Below are 24,271 nucleotides of genomic sequence, written 5' to 3' on the forward strand. Positions count from 1 at the left end.
CTTGCATTCCCTTGTCCGGGCTGATCAGACAGGACCTGACTGTGGACTGGAGCGTTTAGGGCACATCTGTGTGTCAGAGTGGCTTTTATATAGAAGGCAGAAGTGAAAGTGTGGTTGTAGTGTGAGCCCAGTGAGGGCTCTCTCTGTTTATCTTTGTAACAGTGGCCCCACACACAGCCGAGAGAAAGACAGTGAGGGAGAGACAGAAGGACAGAGAGAGAGAGAGAGAGAGAGAGAGAAAAGGGGGAGAGAGAGAGGGCAGTGTGCTAATCTTAGCTGAGGCTGCTTACATGCTGTATAGACCATCTGCCGCTGGACAGGAGTACAGTAGAGTACCAGTACCAGCCCAAGCACCAGCGTCAGAGAGGGAGGGAGAAGCCTCGTCTGGGAACAGCGTCAGCTGTCTCTCCCATCCTCCTCTCCCATCCTCCTCTGTTTCTCCATTCCTTCACCTTGGGGAGCATGCTGGACTGTGTAGGGGAACAGAGGGCTGGGCTGGGCTCTGCTTGGCTAGCTTTGGATGGTCTGGGAGGGTTTAAGATGGTTTGTGGGGGCTGCAGCACAGGCAGACGTACGCTGAAGCGAGAGAGGCTTTCCTGCCTGCCACACAAAGGAGCATCATCCTCCGTCTCCCCCCCTCTATCCCTCCCTCTCCCTCCCTCTCTCACTCGCTCCCTCCCCTTCCCCACTCATCTCTCTCACTTGCTGAGAGGAGCCAGCCAGATAGAGAGGTAGGCAGGAGACCCAGCGGGCAGGGAAGATGGCCATGCTGCGGGGATAAACAGACCGAACTTGCAGGATAACACACACACCACAGGGACAGGAGGGCTGTGAGGTGCAGTCATTCTGGATGTGATGAATGGATAAGGGGAGGAGGACTAGGATGAGCAGGTAGGAGTCTGGCATTGTACTGAAGGATGCTAGCGTGTCTCTCAGGCTAGGTTGGCTTTGTTTACGTTCTGCATGTCGAGAGAGCTTTTACGTATGCTGCTAAGGCTGCGAGCTACACGAGATTAGTCAGATTAGCATGCCGTGACACTGGGTAGAATCACTGTGGTTCACTGCAGCTGCAGGAGTTTGTACAGGGAACTCTTGTTCGTACTGGTATGTTTCAGATTGATACTTTCAGTTTTGCTTCAGTGTACAATGGAGATGATTAAACAAAATGCTGTCGTGAAATTTATAATATGTTTTTATTTAATACTATTAAATATATGGTTTCCCTGAATTGTTTAACTTACTTTCCAATTGATTTTTGTAGGTAAACTTTAACTCATTACATCAATTACAGCACAAAATGTGAATTGACATTATTGTGTGGTGAATAATTTCATTAATCAATGATACTGTTGTGTTTAATTTGGATAACATCTCTCTCTTGTTGTCTGTGCTGTTGCTACAACGCCAATAAGAGAAAAAACACGAGCACAACAGGAATGTGTGTAATTCTATCCAGATAATCCACATTTCATGGAAACCTGCTGATCCATATTCCTCTGTCTGGAGGAAGTAGTTCACTGTGAGACAGGCTCTGCTCTGTGTGTCCAGGTCATTGATGAACACAGACGCTGTGACGGTGTGCTCAGTCCTCATGGATCATCACAGTGCTCCTTCTACTCAGGTTACACTGGGAGCCCTGGGAGACGTTGGGTACACGGACACGATGAGACTGAAAGGCCTGCTTGCCTGGGTGGAGCGTGAGGACCTCAGCTCTAATACAGAGGGGCATCCCCCTGCATCCTCACGTTTCCTAATGTTCAGCGAGACAGGAATCATCTGGCGATGGGTTGGCTCCCCTCTGGAACATGATCCCGTGGTCTGTCCAGACGGGGAGAGGAAGGAGGAGAGGAGTTAGGGGGAGAGGTTGGAAAGCAGATGGATGGACAGCAGGGGGAAGGTACTGAGGGGGGAGAGAAGGAGGTAAGAGAAGGTGGGGAAGGAGGGATCTCGAAGTCGCCTTACCTCTCCTCCTCCACTCAGATGAAGGCATCTGCACGGATTGAGATAAGTGAGCTGATTGTTCTTGCTACGTGGAGCCAGCTCCTGCTGTAAGGAGAGGAGGGGAGGAGGAGGAGAAGAGTGACGATAATGCTGTCTGAGTGCTCTGCGCTACACCACTCTACCTTCAAGATCCCTCCCCCCCCCCGACCCCACAAGCCAGACCAGTCCAGTGACAGGCTGGGAGTGCAGAGTGAGTGGGGGTGGGGTGGGGTGTATTGGGGAAGGGCAGTAGGTATTGGGGCAGGGTGGGGCCCTGCATGTCTAATGGTTACAGTCCCTCAGGGTTTCTCATATAGCATTTATAGCCCAGTCAGACTCTCTCTTCCTTAATTATTCATAGCAGGTCCCAGACTAGCCCTGGCCACATACAGTTGCAGGGAGACACTACCAGCTCAACACACATCCTCTCTCTGCTCCCAGGAAGAGATCTTCTATGACTTGAAAGACCTCTTGATAGAACTGTATGAGGCTGAACCGGTTAGAGTAGCTCTTCTGTGTAATTCAGCCTTCTACTACGACGTATTTTACAATACTTTGTAGTTCGCTTGATGATCAAACACTGTTAGGTGCTCTACGCTAAAGCTGATGTCGGGAGGAACCGACAGACACTATCTATACCACACAAACACTAAATGAAACAAAGGAACGACTCACTTTACAAACACAAACACTCACTGAGAGATAGAGGGATGTGAAGAACGTGTGAAAGTCCAGTTCAAACGTGTGGGTATCTGGGTAGAGTGTGCTACGCGTTTATGAATTATACATTGCCTCAGCAAATCACTGCCGCTGAGGGCAGAGGAGGAAGGAGAATGAGGTAGGAAGCCTATAGGTGAGCATGTAGGAAGGTGCAGAGAGCGAGACAAGACCGGTATCCCTGTTCACCCTCCTGTTCCCTCTGCTGCGTCATGGCCTGCCCTAATCCTCTGAGTCACCCTCCCACCGCACTGGAGCGTCTGGGGAGACCAAGCTCTTGAGCAGGAGTGACCTACTTCTGCTGCTCCGGCAGTCTGCTCACTGGCTCGCAGAACCAGTACCAGAACCTGCTCTAGATGAAGACCTGACGGTCTGTCCGGGAGCTGGGGGCTCCACTTCTCTTGCTCGGCCCTCACCTCCTCTCCTCTCCTTGCCTCCAGGTGTAGTGGAGGATATGGGAGCTAAGGTGTCGTTGCTGGGTGGGGGGGCTCAGGCGTGGGTCTGGGTCCCTCCCCCACCCTGGAGAACATCCAGGACGCCTACGGGGGTGGCCAGACAGACGAGGCCAGGGAGATGATCCAGCAGGCCTGCTGTGTGCAGTGCAGCCCAGGGGGACCCAGGGTGGAGGGGGTGAGTACACCTCGAGTAAACTTCCCTCTCAGGCAATCTTCATCTCTCCAAGGTTTTAGGTTAGATATCAGTGTTATATCTGAATATTAAGACTTTGTGACGGCAATTCATTAATATTCATTATAAAAGCCTCTATTTAAAAAAATATATTTAATGAAACCAGTGAGATAAATGATTAATGGTTCATATGCGATTAGTCCCAAGAGATCACCAGCTGAGCTCAAGCCTTGTGCTTTGTGAATGATGCAACACCTGTGATATCATCCTGTGTTGTCTGGCAGTGGAGCTTTGTCTTAGGATCTAGTAACAGTGGTAACATTAGCATGTTCCTGTGTGCAGTTTGGCTCATGCTGTGTGTGAGCGGTGAGGCTCATAGAAGCGCATGGAACAAGCAGGGAGAGTGGGCGTGTTGGGCTTGCCATGTTGGGGGTGTGTTCCATCCAGGAGTCTGGGGAGAACTGGCCTACTTCTGCCTCTGCTGTGTTAGCTTGTTAGACAGCAGCATCAAGGAAAATGAAAGCATATCTCTCCCTGACAGAAACACTGTGTGTGTGTGTGGGGGGGGGAGGGGGGGGGGGTGAGAAGGTGTAAAGTTTAGAGACTCAAAAAGGCTGAAGGAGGAAGGAGAGAGACCAAGTGTGGAAGAGAGAGAGAGAGGAGTTTAGCAGAGGGAGGAAGGGAGGGATGTATATATATTTGCTACTGCGGCGTAGACACCACAACAACCAGGTCTATACTCACGTGGGACATATCATGTCTTTGTGTGTGTGTGCATCAGTGCATCAATATCTATCTCTTCCCCTCAAAGAATGGCTAGGTTTCGAGCCAGTCCAGTATTGGCTCAGTGCCAGCCAAACTCCCAGAGCTTCTGGGACCTAAACAGCTTACCAGTCACCCACACAGTATGCATGAGTGCCTCCCATACAGGCATGCTAGCACAGGTGCAACATTTGGAAAGATTCAAACCAGCCATTTGACAAAACCCACACATTTCGCTTGACTGAACTTGGATTGATTTACATGTTGTTTGTGTACTTTAATACTGAACGGTTAAAGCCTGGTAACAAATCGAAGTGTTTCTGCTTTTAACTACGGGCACAGTCATACTGTACTTCTATCTGTCGGTTTCCCATCCACTCTGCAGTATGAGACACTGTACCACAGCTGCTCCATCTGGGTTTCATAAAGGATGTTTGCCCCCTCTCCTGTCCCAGTGCAATGCTCCCAGTCCTGTGCCAGCTGTAGTATCACTGGTACCGGTTAAGCAGGTTGAAGGCTGATAACATGACATATCTTTTCAACACTTTCGGCAACACAACCATAGAAATACATAGCAAAACCTATTGAAAAAACATTGTAGATACATAGGAATTGCTATATACTTAATTAATTATAATTAGCTGTTATTTATTAAGTGTTAGCGATATAGATATGTACAAAAGTGAGAAGAGGTACAGTATGGGGGAGTGGTGTAAGGGTTGAGTGGATGTCGTTATGAGGCAATAAAAAGGTTATGTTACAAAGACAAGATCACATTTACATTGATTTACCCCTGGAAAGCCCAACTTTCCCCATACTAAGTTTTAAGTGTAATATATTTAGTTAGTGTACAGTATGAGTGTGCTCCTACCCTGAAATAGCATGCTGCTCGATGTTGAAGAATTTCAATTACACTTCCTCTCAACTTCACATGCCGCAGGAAGTATGTACCCATTCTCTTAAATTATACCAAAATTCTATGAGTTCTCCTTGGCTAGAGTTTTGGCAGGGCAGTTCTCGGTTGTGCGAGGTTTGGTTTCACCCAAACTCAAAAAAATGGGAGCCAGCGTGTTCTGACATATTTCTTCAGGCTTTTAGACTGGAGATTTGGCATCATGACAACATTTAATAAACGATGCATAGCATAGACAACAGGTTCTAAACAGTGATACTGACAGCTGATGCTAGAAACAAGCAGTTGCTCCAACATTCCACTCCAACACAACCTTTGGTGGTGTGTGTGTGATCTGTGTTGTCAGAGAGTGGAGGCTGAATCACAGAGGATGTAAAGGCACACTGTGTGTGTGTGTGTGTGTGTGTGCGATCTGTGTCGTCAGAGAGTGGAGGCTGAATCACAGAGGATGTAAAGGCACACTGTGTGTGTGTGTGTGTGATCTGTGTCGTCAGAGAGTGGAGGCTGAATCACAGAGGATGTAAAGGCACACTGTGTGTGTGTGTGTGTGTGTGTGCGATCTGTGTCGTCAGAGAGTGGAGGCTGAATCACAGAGGATGTAAAGGCACACTGTGTGTGTGTGTGTGTGTGTGCGATCTGTGTCGTCAGAGAGTGGAGGCTGAATCACAGAGGATGTAAAGGCACACTGTGTGTGTGTGTGTGTGTGTGTGTGTGTGCGATCTGTGTCGTCAGAGAGTGGAGGCTGAATCACAGAGGATGTAAAGGCACACTGTGTGTGTGTGTGTGTGTGATCTGTGTCGTCAGAGAGTGGAGGCTGAATCACAGAGGATGTAAAGGCACACTGTGTGTGTGTGTGTGTGTGCGATCTGTGTCGTCAGAGAGTGGAGGCTGAATCACAGAGGATGTAAAGGCACACTGTGTGTGTGTGTGTGTGTGTGCGATCTGTGTCGTCAGAGAGTGGAGGCTGAATCACAGAGGATGTAAAGGCACACTGTGTGTGTGTGTGTGTGTGTAGCTCTGTAACGTTTCCTACCCTCCTTCCCCCAGGTGCGTCTCTTGTGCCTGGCTGCTCAGCATGGTGACATTGAGAGTGTGAGATACCTCCTCCGTGATGTCCGCGTGGCCATGCCCCTGGAGCCCACAGAGCACCATCCTGCCATCCAGGCTGCCCAGCACGGCCACGCCTGCCTGGTCAGGGAGCTGCTGGACTCTGTGCCTGGTAAGGATGGCTCTGGCTGGAGTCTCTCTTTCTCTCCTGTGTCTGTTTGTTTGTCAGTCTGTTTGTATCCCTCTCTGTCTCTCTGTCTGTCTCTTTGTCTGTCTCTGTCTGTCTCTGTCTTTCTAACTTTCTCTCTTACCCTCTTTGTCTTTCTGTGTGTCTCTCTCTCTCTCTCTCTCTCTCTCTCTCTCTCTCTCTCTCTCTCTCTCTCTCTCTCTCTCTCTCTCTCTCTCTCTCTCTCTCTCTCTCTCTCTCTCTCTCTCTCTCTCTCTCTCTCTCAGGCCCATGTCTCAGGAGGGATCTGTTAAACTGGATGCTGGCTACGGCGTGTCAGCAGGGTCATTTAGAGGTGGTCCGTCTGCTTGTCCAGGATTACCATGCCGATGCCGATGACTGTGCAATCCACAGTGATGAGTTTGCTGTCATCACAGGACTGCCTCTTTATGCTGCTGCACGTGCAGGTACACACAAAACACACACACATGATACACAAGACACACACATACACTTAAACTAGAGCCCAACCGATTTATTGGCGGAGCAATATTTAACGGACGATATTAGGCATTTTCGGTATCGGTATCAGCATTTAAAATGGCCGATAAATGAATATAAAAAAAACAAAAAACGGTCAAAACACCCTTCAACCATGTTAAGAGTTTTGGCGTTGCATAGTTCGTCCACTAGAGGGCACCCTACAACGTCCCTGTTGGCAACACTCGTGTTTAGAACGCCACAAACTCTACAACCAGCTGATCCAGACAGTCGGGCAGAGTGTTAGGGAAATCTGTTTATGTTTTGTTGTTGTTTTTTGTTTTTTATATATATTGGCCGATATATCGGAATATTTGATTTTTTAAATCACCAAATATTTGAATCGATATCAGCCTTAAAAATCCTTTATCGGTCAGGCTCTAACATAAACACAGACATAGTCACACACTCCAGTTGTCTACCACTCAGCTCTATTGTATTTTTAATCTTGGTTCCTGTTTTTGGGGGAAGTCCGTGAGTCCCAGAAATAACTGCCTCATATTGCGCTTGGAGGGAATTTGGAAGAAATGGTCTTCAACCATACTGGACATTCGACAGTGTATCTAATGTTGGGGACATTTGGACTGATCTTTACTTAGTGTGTGTGTGTGTATTTGTGTGTGTGCACGTGTGTTTGTTCGGTGCTAGGTAACGAGGAGATAGCTAGCTTCCTGCTCCAGAATGGTGCAGGCTTCTCCTCCTACACCCTAATGGACCACCCGGTCTTCAGCAGAACACTACTCAGACAGAGGCTGGAGACCTCCCACACGGAGGGAGAGGTCAGTCTCTGTGTGTGTAGCCGTGTTTGTGTGTCAGCGTGTGTGTGTGAATTTGTGATGAAGCCAGCGTTTGTGTGCTTGTTCCAGTGTGTGTACCAGTGTGTGTGTGCTTGTACCAGTGTACCACACACTGGTTTTGTGTCAGGCTACTGTGTATACTGACTGTAGGCTTCCTCTCCAGTGTCTCTGTGTGTGCTGGTCTGGTCTGAAGCTGCCCTGGCTGGAGCTGGACTGGTTCATGGACCTGTCATCTCGCATCACCAAGCTGGACCTGTCGTCTAACTGCCTGGCCGCGCTGCCCTCCGTCGTTCCCTGGGGCTTGATCCAGCTGCACACCCTGGACCTGTCAAACAACAACCTCAAAGACCTGCCCTCGGCACTCAGCTCTCAGGAGATCATCTGTTCCAAGTACGCACACACACACACACACACAAACATATGTCAACTCACACGTGCCTGACCAATCTGCCCTTTATCTTTAAGCTGGTGTGTGTCTCCATCTCTACTGTGGTAGATTGCAGCAAGTGAATCTGTCTCAGAACCAGTTGACCAGTCTGCCAACAGGCCTGCTGCATCTCACCAGGATCCAGAGAATCTCTGCTACCAAGAACCACCTCACCTCCTTGTTCGACCTGTCTAATGGTGCGCCGTGGTGTTTTACTGTTGTGTAGATTTCCTCTTTTGTATCTTAATGACCCGCTGTGGCACTTCTGCTTCTCTAACAAGGCAGTTTCCACCCAGTGATGAAAAAAGTGACACATAAAGTGCTACACTTCTATACGCTAATACAATCACCAGGTAAAACAATGCTCTTCTGATCTGTGTTTGAGTATCTCGGCTGGGTGTCCGCCCTCTCCTTCTCCTAGATACTAACTGGATAGGCCTGCGGAAGCTGGAGGAGTTGGACGTGTCTGAGAACCTGCTGACCTGCTTGTCCACGACCATCCTGCACAGCTTCAAGTCCCTCAACTCTCTCAACGTCTGCAGGAACAGACTCTCCTCCTTCCCTGACCCCTGGGCCTGTCCCCTGGTAGGACCTTTGTCCATACAGCTACTGGCAGCGATATCAAGAGAGAGTGAGAGATAGACAGACATGGGTGTTGTCTTCAATATACATAGAAAACGAGTGATTGATCTGTTGTCTTTCATTGCTACCTCTTCTCCTCTGCAGAAGATCTGTCGAGCCTCCTCGAACTTGATCGAGAGTCTTCCCAACACCATCTCCATTTTCTGGAAAACCCAGCTCCAAGAGGTGGATTTCTCAGACAACGTCCTGAAGGAACTGCCTTCTTACATATTCGAGCTTGAGGTAACCATGTAGAACAGGATCGGAGAGGTTTCCATGGCAGCTGCTGGAAACCAACTGGTTTATGAGGGAAGGATGTGTTATTTTCCAGGCCACCTCTAGATGGCGGTCCAGTCATAGTGTGAGACATTATGGAACCAAAGTGGTGTCTGTTACTGCATACTAGTGCATTTGCAAGAAAAAAGGCCAAAATATTTCATTAGAACACTAACTATGGTGGAATGTTTGAGTAGATTTAAAGAATTCCGGTAATGGCATTTGAGAAGGATGTGTTTAGATCTGAATCCTAATCACAATATTAGAACCTCCTGGAATGTTCTCAGGAACGCTGGGCTCTTTCTAATTAAATGATCTACATGTTTGTAGAGTTTCTTGGGATTCTAATGACATTTTTTTCTAATTAAGTATCTGTCCAAACACTTTACTTTTCTCTCTCTCTTTCTCTCCCTCTCTCAGGCCCTGGTCTCCTTACGTCTGTGTGGGAATCAGATCTCCGCCCTACCAGCACCCAGCAAGTGGAGGTGCTCTCTTCTCAGGACACTAGACCTTTCCAGAAACCAGCTGGGCAGGTGGGTCCCCATCCCGGACTGCAGACCTCCCCTCCCACACGCACACACAAACACACACACATACACACACACACACACACACACACACACACACACACACACACACACACTCCCCTGTCACTTTTACACACCCATCCTTGACACACGGACACACCTCTTCCTCTATCTCCGTATAGCGATATTGCCTCCAGTTACTGGAGCAAGGTTGTAGTTGGTGAATATAGTAAATGTGTGTACATTCTATTCAGTGTGTAAATTAATAGAATGTATTTCTTCTAGAACTGAGGAGGTCACTAAAACCAGCAGGCTGGCCTTCCTAACCACATGGCACCGCAGAGACCCCGACCCAGGTGACCTTCTGGCCCTAGCCCTGTCACCGCTGGGGGTTGAAACTGGGTTCTGGCACTGGTTAATCTATATTGCTAGCCTCAGATCTAGGGCAGACCATACTGTGATAATCCTATTAATCTATTTGCCAGATATTCATGTAGAAGGTACATTACGTGGGAATGTGTGTGTGTGTGGGTGTCTCCCCCCTGGCAGTGTGTCCTATCGAGTTTCCAGTCATTTTGCGGGATTCACTGGAAGTGCTTATCCTGAATGACAACCAGCTGGAGTGTGTGCCTCAGTCTGTGTGCTGCCTGAAGAACCTTACAGAACTCTATCTGTCCAAGTAAGTCCCTCAGACTGACCGTACCCCTCATCCTACTCTGGAACCACCACTGGAACCAGGAAGTCATCCCAGTGCTTAGCAGCATGTCTGGCTGCAGAGAGAGCAGACTCTGGTCAGCACAGCTGGTCTAATCAGAAGTTCAGCAGGGCCAGTTGTTCTCATCACAGCGGGGAAGAATTCTCTGGAAGCAACCAGATTCTCCCAGCCTCAGAGACTTACTGTATGTGGATTAAGAAGCGTTAGCAAGCTGTTTGGTTATCCATTTTAGATGTTTTCACTGAACAGTTGAAAAACGTTGAAGCCCCGACCTGCTTGTAGAGATAGCTCTCTCCTAATCTTCAGAGTTTTTGTGTGATCTTCTCTTAGAGTTGGTTCTCATGATAGGAAATATACCATGCTATGCTACACATAATAAATACACTTACATAATAAAGAAATGATGTGACCAGACTGTAGTATCTTGTAGTATCAGTCCAAACATCTCATGCTTTCTTTCTGCCTCTCTGTCTCTCGCTCTGACTTTGCATGGGGAACAGTAACCCAGCTATCCGGGAGCTTCCTGCAGAGCTTGGCCAGCTGTCCAACCTATGGCAGCTGGACATCGACGACCTCAACATAACTAACGTTCCCCAGGAGATCAGGAAGGAAGGTACAGGAAGCCAACTCTGTCCCATGGAGAAATGGCCCCACTTTCTGTGTTGATCGCCTATTCAACCCAGAAACCCTCTCCCCTTTGTGTCTGTGTTTGTCTGTGTGTGTCTGTGTGTGTTTGTGTGTCTGTGTCTGTGTGTGTGTCAGGTTCTGTGTCTGTGCTCACTCACCTCCGAGCACACTTGCGAAAGGCTGAACCTTGCAAGCTGCTGAAGATGATTGTGATTGGTCCCCCACGCCAGGGGAAGACAGCCCTCCTGGAGGCGCTGCAGACGGGCAAGACGTCCCCCTTCACCCCCCCCGAACGCAGCATCTCCACCTCCACCTGGGAGCTGGACAGACCCAACGGGATTAAAGCTGGTGTAGGAGGACACACACACACACACACACACACACACACACACACACACACACACACACACACACACACACACTCACATACACTGGTTCAAAGCCAGGTTTGTGTTAACACCCACATTCTTACGCTCACTCATAATGCTCTATTTTTGGTTGTATTAGTTGGATTGTCATTCATGGGAACCCACTGGTCAAAGGTATCCTATCTAGTGTGTGTCTAGAAGCATACAGTAGGTAAGGCATCAGAGTCCATGATATTCTCAGCAGAGCGACTCTGGTACCTTATTACTGTATCTTGACAGATTTATAAACATATAAATCCCCATCTGTCTGGCCAGTCCAGCTCTCCGCTCCCCAGCAGTGATTGAGGAGTCATTGCCTGTCTCAACTCCTCTATATGTGTACATGAGTTGTACGGGCTGCACTGCCATCTTCTTGGCTCCTACACAAATCAATTTCAGTCTATGTCATTTCCAGAGCAGAAATGTACATTCCAAGGAGCAGTGATGATAACCGATGTGATATTCATAGCTCGGTTGAGAATGCAGGAAAAACGCAAGCGCTGTCATCATGCTGTGCCACAGTGTTAACCCCTTCCTGACCTCCTCACTGTGTGTGCTCACAGACCAGCTCTGTGGTGTTCAACGTGTGGGACATCGGCGGGCCAGCCAGCATGTCCACGGTCAACCAGTGTTTCTTTACTGACCAAACCTTTTACCTGGTCACCTGGAACCTGGCCCTGGGCGAGGAAGCCGTGGCCAACCTGCAGAACTGGCTGCTCAACATCGAGGTGAGGCTCGGGAAGATCTAGACCAGCTTCAGGATCTGCTCTGTTTACATCATGTTCCTTGTCTCTTAGCCCAGTCTGTCTGGACTGAGAGAGCTGTGGAGTGGAGTAGAGTCTACTGTACTCTAGAGTCTACTCTAGTCTATTGGAAGCTGTGTTATTATTCCTTCTGGTGACTGAGCTGTAAGACTTGTGGCATGTCTGTATTTACCCTGCTGGGAATGAGTTGGCCTGTCTGACCGCAAAAACATATCCCTCACTCTGTTTACGGCTAGGGAGACATGAGGGAATGGAGAATGTCAAAATGTACTGTAGAAGATACAGTATATGCTTTACATATCCTTAAACTTCCACTGTTTTGGAAGTCAAAACAGTGTCAAAAAATAATTTATATTTATTAGACTTTAGTATACTTTATACTTTAGTAGTCACATAAAAGGCCCCAAATGAGCTTATTGACCTGGTTGTTGTTTGGTTTCATCACGGTGACCTCTGACCTCTAGGCTAGGGCTCCTAACTCGGCTGTGGTTGTGGTGGGCACACATCTGGACCTCATTGACACCAAGTTCCGCACAGAGCGGGTCGCCACGCTGCGCGCCTACATCCTGGCCCTCTGCCGCTCTCCATCTGGCGCCCGGGCAACAGGGTACCCAGACGTTACCTGGAAACACCTGCAGTGAGTTAACCCTTAAACTGTACACACACAAACACACACACACACGTTGCTCATTCATCTTCACGTCTCTTTTGTGATTTCTCTGATGTCCAATGTCTCATGTCGTCTTCGTGTGTGTGTGTGTGTGTGTACGTATGTCTGTGTGTGTGTGTGTGGGTGTGCAGCGAGGTGTCATGTAAGACTCTGGAGGGTCTGGAGGGTCTGAAGAGGCTCGTCTACAACGTGGCCTGCACCATGAAGCTGAGCAGCAGCTCTGCCAGTGGCCACAAGCTGCTGGGCAGACTGGTGAGTGGGAGGGCCAGCAGGCCCAGGCTCCCCAAGGTGGATGGGGGGGGGGGGGGGGGGGGTAAGGTACATATGAGACCAATGGAATGAGTCCCCAAAGGTTAGGATGTTGTGTTCCCCTCTTATGGAGAGTCCCCTGACTATGATGAGGGTCCAGGGTCACCCAGTTCAGCGTCTGTTTGGGCTCCTGTGTGTCAGTCGCTGGCATGAGCTTTTGGACCCCTGTGACCCCAGATCCCGCGCAGCTACCTGGCCCTGCAGGAGGCCGTAATAGCGGAGCACCAGAGACGCGACGCGGACGACGAGGTCCAGTACCTTACCGAGACCGAGCTGGACAGGATCATCGAGCAGAACCCAGGAAGTGACATCAGAGACTATGAGGACTTGCAGAGCGGTACTTCCTCTCGCCTCTCCCTTTAAAAAGAACTGCGTTTATTCACAGAAGAGGATCTGTCTTGATAATAACACACTCTCTCTGTATCCATCCCCCCCCCCACACACACACGCTCTCTTCTCTCTCTCTCTCTCTTTCTCTCTCTCTCTCTCTCTCTCTCTCTCTCTCTCTCTCTCTCTCTCTCTCTCTCTCTCTCTCTCTCTCTCTCTCTCTCTCTCTCTCTCTCTCTCTCTCTCTCTCTCTCTCTCTCTCTCTCTCTCTCTCTCTCTCTCTCTCTCTCTCTGTCTCCATGCTGTACTCCTCTTCTCTCTGTCTAGCCATCAGCTTCCTGATAGAGACAGGTACCCTGCTGCACTTCCCTGACACCAGCCACGGCCTGTGTATGCTCTACTTCCTGTGTCCTGTCTGGCTGTCGGAGTGTCTGGAGAGAATCATCCATCTGAGGAGCTCTCGGTCCGTGGCCAGGAACGGCGTCATCCGGGCCGAAGACCTCCGGGTAACGCAGAGCATCACTTTCATTTTGATCTCTTAAATGAGGGGCTCCTCTCATTCTCATGCGGGGTCCATTTCTCCCTTAGTTTGAATCCAGAACCGCAGACAGAAAACCTGAATTAATACAGAATCCTTGAGAATGCTAAAAATATGATTTCAGTGAGTGTGAATTGTGACAGATGACATCCTGTACTTCCTGTATGCTGTGCAGATGCTGCTGGTGGGGACCGGCTTCACTCAGCAGACGGAGGAGCAGTACTTCCAGTTTCTGGCCAAGTTTGAGATAGCGCTGCCGGTGGCCAACAACAGGTACTGCACCCTTAATGACAGTTTCCACACTGTGGCCAATGTTTCTCAGGGAATAATATACAGACAGAGGTATGTTATTATTCTGCCCATGTTCACTTGTCTCTCGCTCTGTCATCTGTAGTTACTTGCTGCCCCACCTCCTGCCTCCCAAGCCTGCCATGGACATCCATGGTTTCCGGCAGCAGACCAACAACACCTTGCAGAGGCTCTTCAAGATGAGCTTTGTCCCTGCAGGCTTCTGGGAGCGCTTCATAGCCAGGATGCTGATCAGCCTCACCCAGATGGACCTGCAGGTGACAGGGTCTACCCAGGACGTCATGTCTAGACACAGATATCTAACCCCGTAGGTTGTTGTGGTGGTTAATGATGATGATGATGATGTTGCTGCTGACATGGTTGTTGATGTCGCTGGATGTAGTCGTTTGAGCCGAAGAGGAACCCGAGGAGCGGGCGGGGCAGGAACACGGTGATCTACAGCTTCGCTGGGACCCAGCAGAGGAGCCGCTGCAGCACCTTCAGGGTGCGCCGCAGCCAGACCATCTACTGGAAGGAGGGGCTGCTGGTCACCTTTGACGGGGGCTACCTAAGGTCAGAGCCTGGGGTCAGGGGTCAGGGGTCACGGGGAGGAGACCCTGGGAGGGAACCTTACTGCGGGGTACTTTTGGGACTTTTGCTACACATGATCAATCCAGTGGTCAGAATAGGATTCATTCTTTAGGAGATAATCCCTAGACGGGTTGTGTTGTTGCACCTCCTAAAATATCGAGAACAAACAGTGTTTGATTTTAGTTTCATGCAATGTACCACCGCATCAACATCATAACAAGTTCTGTGGCATCACCATTCAGTCAAGGTCCACCACAGGCCATTGCATCTCCCCCAGTCCCAGCTAAATGCTGGCTGAGCAGGCCTAATTAATCAGTGCTGCCCAATTAACTCAGAGCTGTCTCAGCACCGTCCAGAGACAATTAGACAAACCAAGCACATAACGATATCTCTTTAAAACCAGACCGAATAATTCCCCGTAAAAAATAACTTTTGTGTATGTGAGTGTTCTCAGAGGGGAACTTGGAAACAGTCCCAGGCCCCTGCTTTCACACTGGCTGCTCAGTGGGACACCTCAGCTACATCTGCACATGGTGGAACATAAACAGACCCTCCTCTACACCATGCATACCTCCGCTCTCCTCCACCCATCTCTCCTCCTCCCCCCTCCTGTCCACCCTCTTCCACACCATGCAGACCCTCCACCTCCCAGTCTATGTTCCTCTACATGGTTGTTGCTGTGGACTAATGTGTCTGAGGCCTATGAGATGCCCCCCCAGTCAACCCTCAGTGTGGAGGTAGTGTGTACCCTAACCGTCCCCCTCCTCCCCTCCTCAGCGTGGAGTCTTCCGACGTGAACTGGAAGAGAAAAAAAAGTGGAGGCATTAAGATTATCTGCCAATCAGAAACCAGGGATTTCTCTGCCATGGCCTTCATCACGGATCATGTCAACTCCCTCATCGAGCAGTGGTTCCCTGGTCAGTCTCTCTCTGTCCATCCCTCCCTCCCTCCCTCTCTCTCTCTCTCTCTCTCTCTCTCTCTCTCTCTCTCTCCCTCCTTCTACCTATCTCTCTCCTGTCTCTCCCTCCCTCTCAATCCTCCCCTCTCTCCCTCCCTCTCTCACAGGCAGACACGTGACTCATGCAGGCACATCTTAGTAGTTGACTGTGACCTTGATGCAGCCTTTACTGCAGTCTCAGTGTTGATGACTCATGATGTTGATGACGTTCTGCTGCTGCTGAGGGGTGCTGCGACATGGTCCATCCCAACCTCCTAGGAGACTCCACGTGGGGGATGTGTGACGGCGTGTGGATGTTTGATGAGTGGCTCTCTCCCACTGTTTTCTTTCGACCTCATCCTGTCCCTCATCCGTGTCTTCCTGTCTGTTCCTCCTCCTGCAGCTCTGACTGCCAGTGAGAGTGACGGGAGCCCCCTGATCGAGCAGTATGCCCTGTGCCCCCTGTGTGTGTCCACGGCCTGCCAGGGCCAGGGCCAGGGCCAGGGCCAGGACCAGGGCCAGGGCCAGGGCCAGGGCCAGGGCCAGGGCCAGCCCCCGGCCCTCAGCACCGGGGCAGGGGAAACAGGAAGCGGGGAGGGTGATGGAGTCCACTACTTTAACATGGAGAAGTGTGTGATAGCGGCGGTGGAGACGGACCACATCAGCTGTCCTCAGCACCCCGACATCCCCGTCCCCCTCCAGGAGCTGGTCCCTGAACTCTTCATGACAGACTTCCCATCACGGTACCCTTCCACAGCTTTGCATCTGGTTAACAATAATATAGCTTATACGAATATGGTTTCCAATAATATAGCATGTACTAGAAAAGTGATTACAAGTTTCATTAAATCCATAATCATTACCCATCTTCATAATTACGACAGTATGATGTTTTTCACACAACACCGCCCCCCCCCCCCACCCACACACACACACACACACATACTGAGGGTAAAGTATTACTAACCTTTAACCTCTGCCCTCTAACCCAATATAACCCACACCCAGTCTGACCTTGCAGTGGGATTGCATGTAGTCTCATAAACACGTGCAAGGTTCTCTATTTAATCAGACACTGTTACCAGATTCATACACCATTACACCACCAAATAGGACATCATTCATTTAACGATCCCTGATATTGGATCCTGCGGCTCTTGTCCTGGAGGCTTGGATGAAGCGTCTGTGTCCCAGGAGAGGGGGTGGTGTGACAGTCAGAGGGGGGATGTGCGTTTGACCTCTGTGGGTCCGTCTCTCTGGTGTCGGAGAGGGCAGGCCTCTCTGGAGCTCTCCGGGTCAGGGGGGAAGATTCCACTGGAACTTCTCTGACACACACACACATTACGGGAATACCTACACACACTTACGTGTTCACGCCCACTAACACTCATAGATACACACACACTAAAGCACACACACACTTACAGTAACATGTTGTGCTGAATGTTGTGCTAACTGTGTCAAGAGTTTAGGAAAATTGTCATAGCGATTGTAAAATACTGTAAATAATGACTTCCTGAAACAACCACAGTCATGTCAGACACACACTGAAACACACACACACAAACACGCTCAACTGTCACGGAATCCATTATCTGACATTGCGCTGGGTGGCTGCGATACCATTTCAAGCATGTGTGAGCTGAAATGAGCCAGATGGATGTTTCCTCTGCTCCATGTTCACATGTGAGTCCTCATCTCCATCATGGCTGGTGAACCCAGCAGTCAGGGCTGGTAGCAGAGCCACACTTTCTTCAGGGGCTTATTCATGTTCCTATCCAGCTCAGCACGTCATGATGGAGCTCACGTTCTTGAACGCCTCACATGAAAGGCCTGTGCGTCAGGAAGGAAGATCATTAGTAATGGTCGAAGCAGCCAATCACGGCGCAGGAATGCAGCTAGAGCGTCTCACCATAGGAGGACCCCGCAGGCCGTCCCTCACACATGTGCAACATGTGCTGATGGACAGTGGGTGAAGCCGGGGTTAGGATCAGGAACATTCTGGAGCTTTGTGGTGGAGCTGCTGACGGATCGGCCTGACGTTGATGGATAGGTAAGCTGTGCACGAGTGGATGTAAAACTGACGTACTAACTGCTGCTGTGTGTGTGCTCTCTGTGTGTGTGTGCTGTGTGTGTGTGCTGTGTGTGTGTGCTGTGTGCTGTGTGCTGTGTGTGTGTGTGTGACAGCCTGTTCCTGGAGAAGAGCCATCTGGAGAGCACGGAGGAGGAGAAGGACATCATTGGTCAGGGAGGCAGTGGCACCGTCATTTACAGGGCGCGTTACCGTGAGCAACCAGTCGCCATCAAACGCTTCCACTTTAAGAAATGCAGACAGCAGAGCATCAGCTGTGACACAGGTACAGAGGCGCGGTCTGATCTGAAGCTTATAGCCTATCTCTAACTGGCTCTAGTTTCTCCCCTGAATGGGATGTGTTTGATATGATCGCTCTGTCTGGTATCTCTCACGGCTCCAGTCCCGGAAGCATTCAACTGTCTCAGCCGGCGTGTCTTCTCTTAAGGCCCTTATCTATTCATCTCTCCTCCCTCTCTCTCCTCCCTGCCGCTCCAGCAATCTCTTCTCTCTCCCTCTCTCTCCTCCCCGGCTCTCTTTCTCTACTCCCTGCTTCTTTCTCCTTCCTGTCTCTCTCTCCCCCCTGTCTCTCTCTCCTCCCTGCATCTCTTTTTCATTCTCTCTCTCTCTTCCATTATTTCTCTAAGGACTGTCTCTTGCCAGGCTTTGAGAACTTTATTTATTTACCGTCCGACCAGCCTCTCTCTCTCTTCTCACCACTCTCTCTCTCTCTCTCTCTCTCTCTCTCTCTCTCTCTCTCTCTCTCTCTCTTCTCACCACTCTCTCTCTCTGTCTGTCTCTCTGTCTCTCTCTCTCGCTCTCTAAACAACAATCATGTACCCAGTACTCCATGTTCTCTGTGGGGTATTATTGTCCATTCAACAGCTGGTCACGTCTTCCCCAGTGTTAGTGTGAGGAACAGCGCTGAAACTGGCTTTTGGCATCTGAATTGTGCTCCAGATAGCGACAATAACAGCGTTGCAGCTACCAGAACGACAAAGGGGAATAGGGGATCACGCAGTAACTGCTGTTCAGTGAAGGAGAGCTGATGATTCCTCATAATGTTCTCGCCCGTCAGCAGATTTGTTTATGGAAGTTTGTTGTGTTTCAGAGTGTTCTGTGTGGGATAGTCAGGTCCTCTTACAAACAGGACCAGAGTGTACAGCAGTGTCACTCACCTTTGCAGCACATGTGTTTGATTCTAAGCAGGGCTAGCTAAAGCTGCTTTTGACCTTCCCCTGATTAAAACAACGTAAGAAGAACATTCATCTTCTTGTGATGTGACACCTCACTGATTCAGCTGAGAGCCCTCCTCTCTCCCTCGCCAGCCAGGGAAATAGACCATCCATCTTTATCCCTTCATCCCTCCAGAGGTCAAGTCTCAAGGTGATCTGAAATATGCCTGGTTGTCTGGCTGGCTGCCTGGCTGACTGGATGATTGGGTGACGGTCTGGCTGGCTGGCCAGAATGAAGGCCTCTGTGTTCCAGTGTAATAACTGTAATAGGTCTGGTTCCTGGCTGTACTCTATAACTGTATGGAGAGGCTGGAATCAGAAACCCAACACTGTCCATTTGGGTTAATAGTCACACAGAGAGCAGGAAGCACCCTGTCTGTAACCTGCCCCCATTAACACATGCACACACACACATATACACTTACCACATAAGTTCCCCCCATTAACAAGGTTGCGACTGTGAGTGGTGTAATGTACTGTGCATGTACATCTCAGAATGAGTTGAATTAAATTAATCAATTCCCTCTCTTTTCCCTCCCTCCCTCCCTCCCTCCCTCCCTCCCTCCCTCCCTCCCTCCCTCCCTCCCTCCCTCCCTCCCTCCCTCCCTCCCTCCCTCCCTCCCTCCTTCCCTCCCCCCCCTCCCTCCCTCCCTCCCTCCCTCCCTCCCTCCCTCCCTCCCTCCCTCCCTCCCTCCCTCCCCCCTCCCTTCCCCCCTCCCTTCCCCCTCCCCCCATCCTTCCCTCCCTCCCTCCCTCCCTCCCTCCCTCCCTCCCTCCCTCCCTCCCCCTTCCCCCCTCCCTTCCCTCCCTCCCCCCCCCCTTCCCCCCCCCCCTCCCTTCCTCCCCCCCCCTCCCTCCCTCCCTCCCCCCCTCCCTCCCTCCCTCCCTCCAGACACCATGGTGAAGCACCTCCAGGCGGTGGACGCGTGTCGCAGCTTCTCAGAGTTCCGTCAGGAGGCCAGCATGCTCCACTCCCTGCAGCACCCGTGCATCGTGGCCCTGGTGGGCATCAGCATCCACCCGCTGTGCTTTGCCCTGCAGCTGGCCCCGCTGGGCAGCCTCAACACGGTCCTGGAGGAAAGGCACCGAGGTGGGCACGACCACTTTCAGGCCCCTCCACCCCTTGTTGCTGCTCAGTCGCCGGGTCGTCATTCTAACCCCCCCCCTCTCTCTCCCTCCATCCTCCATAGGCTCCAGGTACATGCCCCTGGGTCACATGCTCACCTTCAGAGTGGCCTATCAGATCGCGGCGGGGCTGGCCTACTTGCACAAGAAGAGCATCATCTTCTGTGACCTGAAGTCTGACAACATCCTGGTGTGGTCCCTCGAGGTGGGTGAGGCGACGAGCTGGAGATCCCAGGGGAGCTCGAGTGACGTGTGTCTAATCCTTCTCACATGACTCCTCCCAGGTGTGCGACCCCGTCAACATCAAACTGTCTGACTACGGCATCTCTCGCCAGTCCTTCCATGAGGGGGCGCTGGGGGTGGAGGGCACCCCCGGGTACCAGGCTCCGGAGATACGGCCAGGCATAGTCTACGACGAAAAGGTACCTCCTACAGCACGCCGCACAGCTACTGACTGTGACTTCGAGGGAAAACCAGATTGGCAAAAGTGGGGTTTTCAGAAACCCATCATCTGAATGTTCTGAGCCTTTACATTCATTTGGTGTCGGTTGACATGTGTACATTCAGAGGAATGTGTTGCAACCGTACTATAATATCAGCGCTCAGTTTCCTCATGAATACATCAGTGTGTGGGGGGGGGGGGGGGGGTGAAAGCAAGACAGTCCTGACCACAGCGTTTAGTAAAACCTAGTTCTTCAGGAGTTACGGGAAGCAGTGTCAGGACTGGAGACTTCCTCTGTACAGCACCTTAGTCTGCTGTCTTATTAATGCCACATGTGTATGTGGAGAGAAAGGTGAAGAAAAGAGCTGTGTGTGTGTGTGTGTGTGTGTGTGTGTCAGCGTACATGAACTAGCTCGATGTTATCTGTAACATTGCCAAACCACATGACATCTTCCTAACATGGATGTGTGGACTGCTCCTGTACATGGCAGTCCTAACATTCAGTAGACATGTGTCATTTCCCATAGGTGAAGTTAGTCACCTCCTGAGTGGAGCGCTCAGACAGTGTGAGTGTGTGACGTGGCGAGGCCTCACAGGCCCCGGCCCCCCCGGGGAGGGAAGCTTTATGGAGGGTTCCTGCTTCACAGCTGGGGGGGCTTAACCCCCTCCAGCGGTCAGCCTCAGTTGGGGATCCTTTCAAAGGACCGGTAAAACCCTGCTGAAGCCCCCTCCCCCACAGCCTGCTGGTCCCAGCCAATCAGCTCTTGGGCTTTCTGTTTGGCTTTCATTAGCAGTTTTGATGAGCTTTAGTTTATTATAATGAGATGCAGGCAGAGGAAGAGGGGGATGTGGGAATAACAGGGGGAGACGGAGAGAGAGAGAGAGAGAGAGAGAGAGAGAGAGAGAGAGAGAGAGAGAGAGAGAGAGACAGAGGAGGATGAATGGAGAGAGATGGAAATGAGGATGGAGCAAAAAAGGGACAGAATAATAAACGTTAGCAAGGAAGTGCAAGAAGTGTGTGTGGGTGTGTGGGGGGGGGGTGGTTGAAAGAGAGATAGGAGAGAGAGTGAGACTGCCTTATATGAATGCAACAGAGCATTTCTCCAGCCTGACTGACTCCCCAGACGGCCATATTTGGAATAGTTGCCAAGTGATGTCATCACGGGTGGCTACCGTGAAATGTAGCTAGCGGTGGAAGTCCCCAGTCCGTGTGTTTTGGCTGTGGGTTGGATCCACCCTGGAGCTCTCAGGGCCCCTCCTCACCCTAACCCCCTCATCACCCAGCTGCATGGCAGGCAAAGGAAGGAATTCTCTTGAGAAATCTTGACCACAGATATGCAATGTTCCACAGACAACATGTGTGACCTTCCAAGATAAGAGAGGAGGCTGAAATAACCCAGATATGGGCATGAATGTGTTTGTTGTGAAGGGCCCTGGGCTCTGAACTCTGCCCCCCCCCTCTCTTTCTCTCTTTGTCCGTCTTACCCTCTCGCTCAGCCACTCTCTCTTTCTTTCACTCTGACCTGCCCCCACCCCTCTCCCAGTATATGACTCAGCATGGCAATGATCCCAGGTCCACCCAGCAGTAACCTTTCCCCCTCCCCCACCCCCCTGCTTCCAGGTGGACATGTTCTCTTATGGCATGGTTCTGTATGAGCTCCTGTCCGGGCGCAGGCCAGCTCTGGGTCACCATCAGCTCCAGATAGCTAAGAAGCTGTCCAAGGGCATCAGGCCAGCTCTGGGCAGCCCTCAAGAGGTCCAGTTCCACTGTCTCCACAACCTGATGATGGAATGCTGGGACACCAAGCCTGAGAAGGTCTGTACGCTCCTCCTCGCTCCAGTCTCACCTGCACAGACTACGCATGCAATGTGTGGATAGAACAAAGCAGAGATAACTTGTCCTGTGTGTGTGTGTGTGTGTGTGTGTGTGTCCAGAGGCCCCTGGCTGTGCAGTGTGTGAGGCAGATGCAGCAGCCTAGTTTCCCCTGTTTGAGGTACCTGCTCTCCTGTGACACCCACTCCCAGCTCTTCCTGTCCCACCTGCAGGGACACAGCGCTGTCTTCTGGGACGGCGACAAGGACAACAGGTGTGTGTGTGTTCAGCTATGCATGCATGGGAATGCACCAACATGTGTTTTCATGTATATTTAATGTGTGCATATGTCTAAGAACATCAATATTTCAGGAGTGTCTGTTTCAACGCTATTTCAGAGACGACGACAGCTGCCGGTTGTCTAACTACTGCTTAATGGGAAGAGATTAATGCAGCCTTACCTGATAGTATTTAACCCAAGCTCTCTCTAACACTATCTCCTACTGATTTACTAAAGGGAAGAGGAGTTCGATCTTTATACTGGCAGAAGTGTACGTTTATTTCCTTTGGGAATCTGCAGACGTGTGTGAGTGTGCGTGTGTGTGGGTGTGTCAGTTCAGGAAGATCGACAGGATGTATTCAAGCTTATTACGGTGAACAGATTTATAAAAGGAAGCGACACATCCACACTCAAACATACACGCAGGCAGACAGACACACACACACACACACACCAGTCTGCAAAGGTTCCCAGGTTGCTGGTGTAATTGTGCTCCTGTTGACTCTCCTTGTGTGCTCTCAGTCTCAGAGTTAATCTCAGAACAATAGAAACAGCTTTCATCCTTCCATGCAGGTGGTGTCAATCACCACTATTGTCTTCCTGATGATAACACTATCAACCCCTCACACCCCCCTACACAGTGGGCCGACCACGGGAAGGAGCGCTCAGTCCAAACCCTACCAGATACTGATTATGTGCTGTAACTCTGGGTACTGTCTGATTGATAGATGTGTAATAATAATAATAATAGATAATGCTGGTGTTTATGAGTGTGTGTTAACAGTGTGGTGAGTGTGTTTATTAGTGTATTATCTATTCATAAGTGTTTTTTAAAGAGTGTTTTTTTACAGTGAGGTGTGCACGAGTGTGTATCCGAATCCGTACGAATTTTACGAGCGCATGATCTTTTCTGCAGTGTGTATGAGTGTGTGTTATCTGATCTCCTGAAGGAACTACAGTGTGGTGAACATGGAGAAGGGTCAGGTGGAGGTGAAGAGGATGGCGTGTCCAGGAAGTCAACTCAGCTGTCAGATGAAAATGAACAACACACTCTGGATCGCCACTGAGGTTAGTGAAAACAAAACACTGGGACCAATTACCTCACACCCTGCGGCCAGATTTACTTATAGGGGAGCAGAGGGGAGAGGAGAGTTTACAGTGACATGTACCAAACACTCTGTGTTTACCATGCTAGGTCACAGTGACCTGTTCCAACCAAGCGGGGGGTTTAGCTGTGAGGGAACATTGGACATCATACTTAAAGACTAAACCAAGGAGGCATAGCTATACACGTAATATATCTCCTGGCTCCATGTTCACTCCATGCAATCCCTTTAATCTTCTGTTCTATAGCTTACTACCATGGAGTTTTGTCAAGATTAGACCAAGTGTACCTGCTGTATTTGTTAGGCCGCCCGACCCAGAGAAATGTTCCTTGGAAGCAAATATTGCATATGCGCCGCACAACACAACATGGGATTGCACAACATGGCTGGCAGTATTCGCACTCCACTGTTCCAGTGCGAGTCGTCTCCAGAGCTCTCATGAGTGCTGCTGCTTTGGGTTTCAGGAGCAGGAGGTGTTTATCTACAGCCTGAAGGAGATGTGCCCCCTGAGCCAGCCCCAGAAGCACCTGTGCTTCCCGGCCATCGTCACCTGCCTGTTCCCTGTGCCTGCCACAGCCCAGGTGGGTCCTGGGCCCCGCACCATCTGGGAAAGGTTTAGAGAGATA

General features: G+C 50.3%; 1 protein-coding gene across 1 annotated transcript in view; it reads left to right on the forward strand.

Moving 5' to 3' along the window:
- Nucleotides 1-24,271, forward strand: part of lrrk1 (leucine-rich repeat kinase 1) — a 30,815-nt gene that overhangs the window by 1,289 nt on the left and 5,255 nt on the right. The window contains 32 exon segments of the mRNA XM_084682723.1: nucleotides 3,138-3,179; nucleotides 3,182-3,327; nucleotides 6,047-6,218; nucleotides 6,500-6,679; nucleotides 7,401-7,531; nucleotides 7,713-7,939; nucleotides 8,046-8,173; nucleotides 8,398-8,561; nucleotides 8,703-8,840; nucleotides 9,294-9,406; nucleotides 9,686-9,756; nucleotides 9,950-10,079; nucleotides 10,616-10,728; nucleotides 10,878-11,092; nucleotides 11,713-11,877; nucleotides 12,378-12,550; nucleotides 12,715-12,835; nucleotides 13,070-13,229; nucleotides 13,547-13,725; nucleotides 13,933-14,030; nucleotides 14,152-14,323; nucleotides 14,449-14,618; nucleotides 15,414-15,553; nucleotides 15,977-16,316; nucleotides 17,761-17,930; nucleotides 19,772-19,969; nucleotides 20,070-20,209; nucleotides 20,289-20,426; nucleotides 22,068-22,262; nucleotides 22,382-22,533; nucleotides 23,490-23,607; nucleotides 24,110-24,226. Coding sequence (XP_084538849.1) covers nucleotides 3,138-3,179; nucleotides 3,182-3,327; nucleotides 6,047-6,218; nucleotides 6,500-6,679; nucleotides 7,401-7,531; nucleotides 7,713-7,939; nucleotides 8,046-8,173; nucleotides 8,398-8,561; nucleotides 8,703-8,840; nucleotides 9,294-9,406; nucleotides 9,686-9,756; nucleotides 9,950-10,079; nucleotides 10,616-10,728; nucleotides 10,878-11,092; nucleotides 11,713-11,877; nucleotides 12,378-12,550; nucleotides 12,715-12,835; nucleotides 13,070-13,229; nucleotides 13,547-13,725; nucleotides 13,933-14,030; nucleotides 14,152-14,323; nucleotides 14,449-14,618; nucleotides 15,414-15,553; nucleotides 15,977-16,316; nucleotides 17,761-17,930; nucleotides 19,772-19,969; nucleotides 20,070-20,209; nucleotides 20,289-20,426; nucleotides 22,068-22,262; nucleotides 22,382-22,533; nucleotides 23,490-23,607; nucleotides 24,110-24,226 — 4,916 coding nt within the window.

Source organism: Hypomesus nipponensis, chromosome 19 (assembly GCF_054491055.1).
Source record: "Hypomesus nipponensis isolate SF chromosome 19, ASM5449105v1, whole genome shotgun sequence".
Taxonomy (NCBI): domain Eukaryota; kingdom Metazoa; phylum Chordata; class Actinopteri; order Osmeriformes; family Osmeridae; genus Hypomesus; species Hypomesus nipponensis.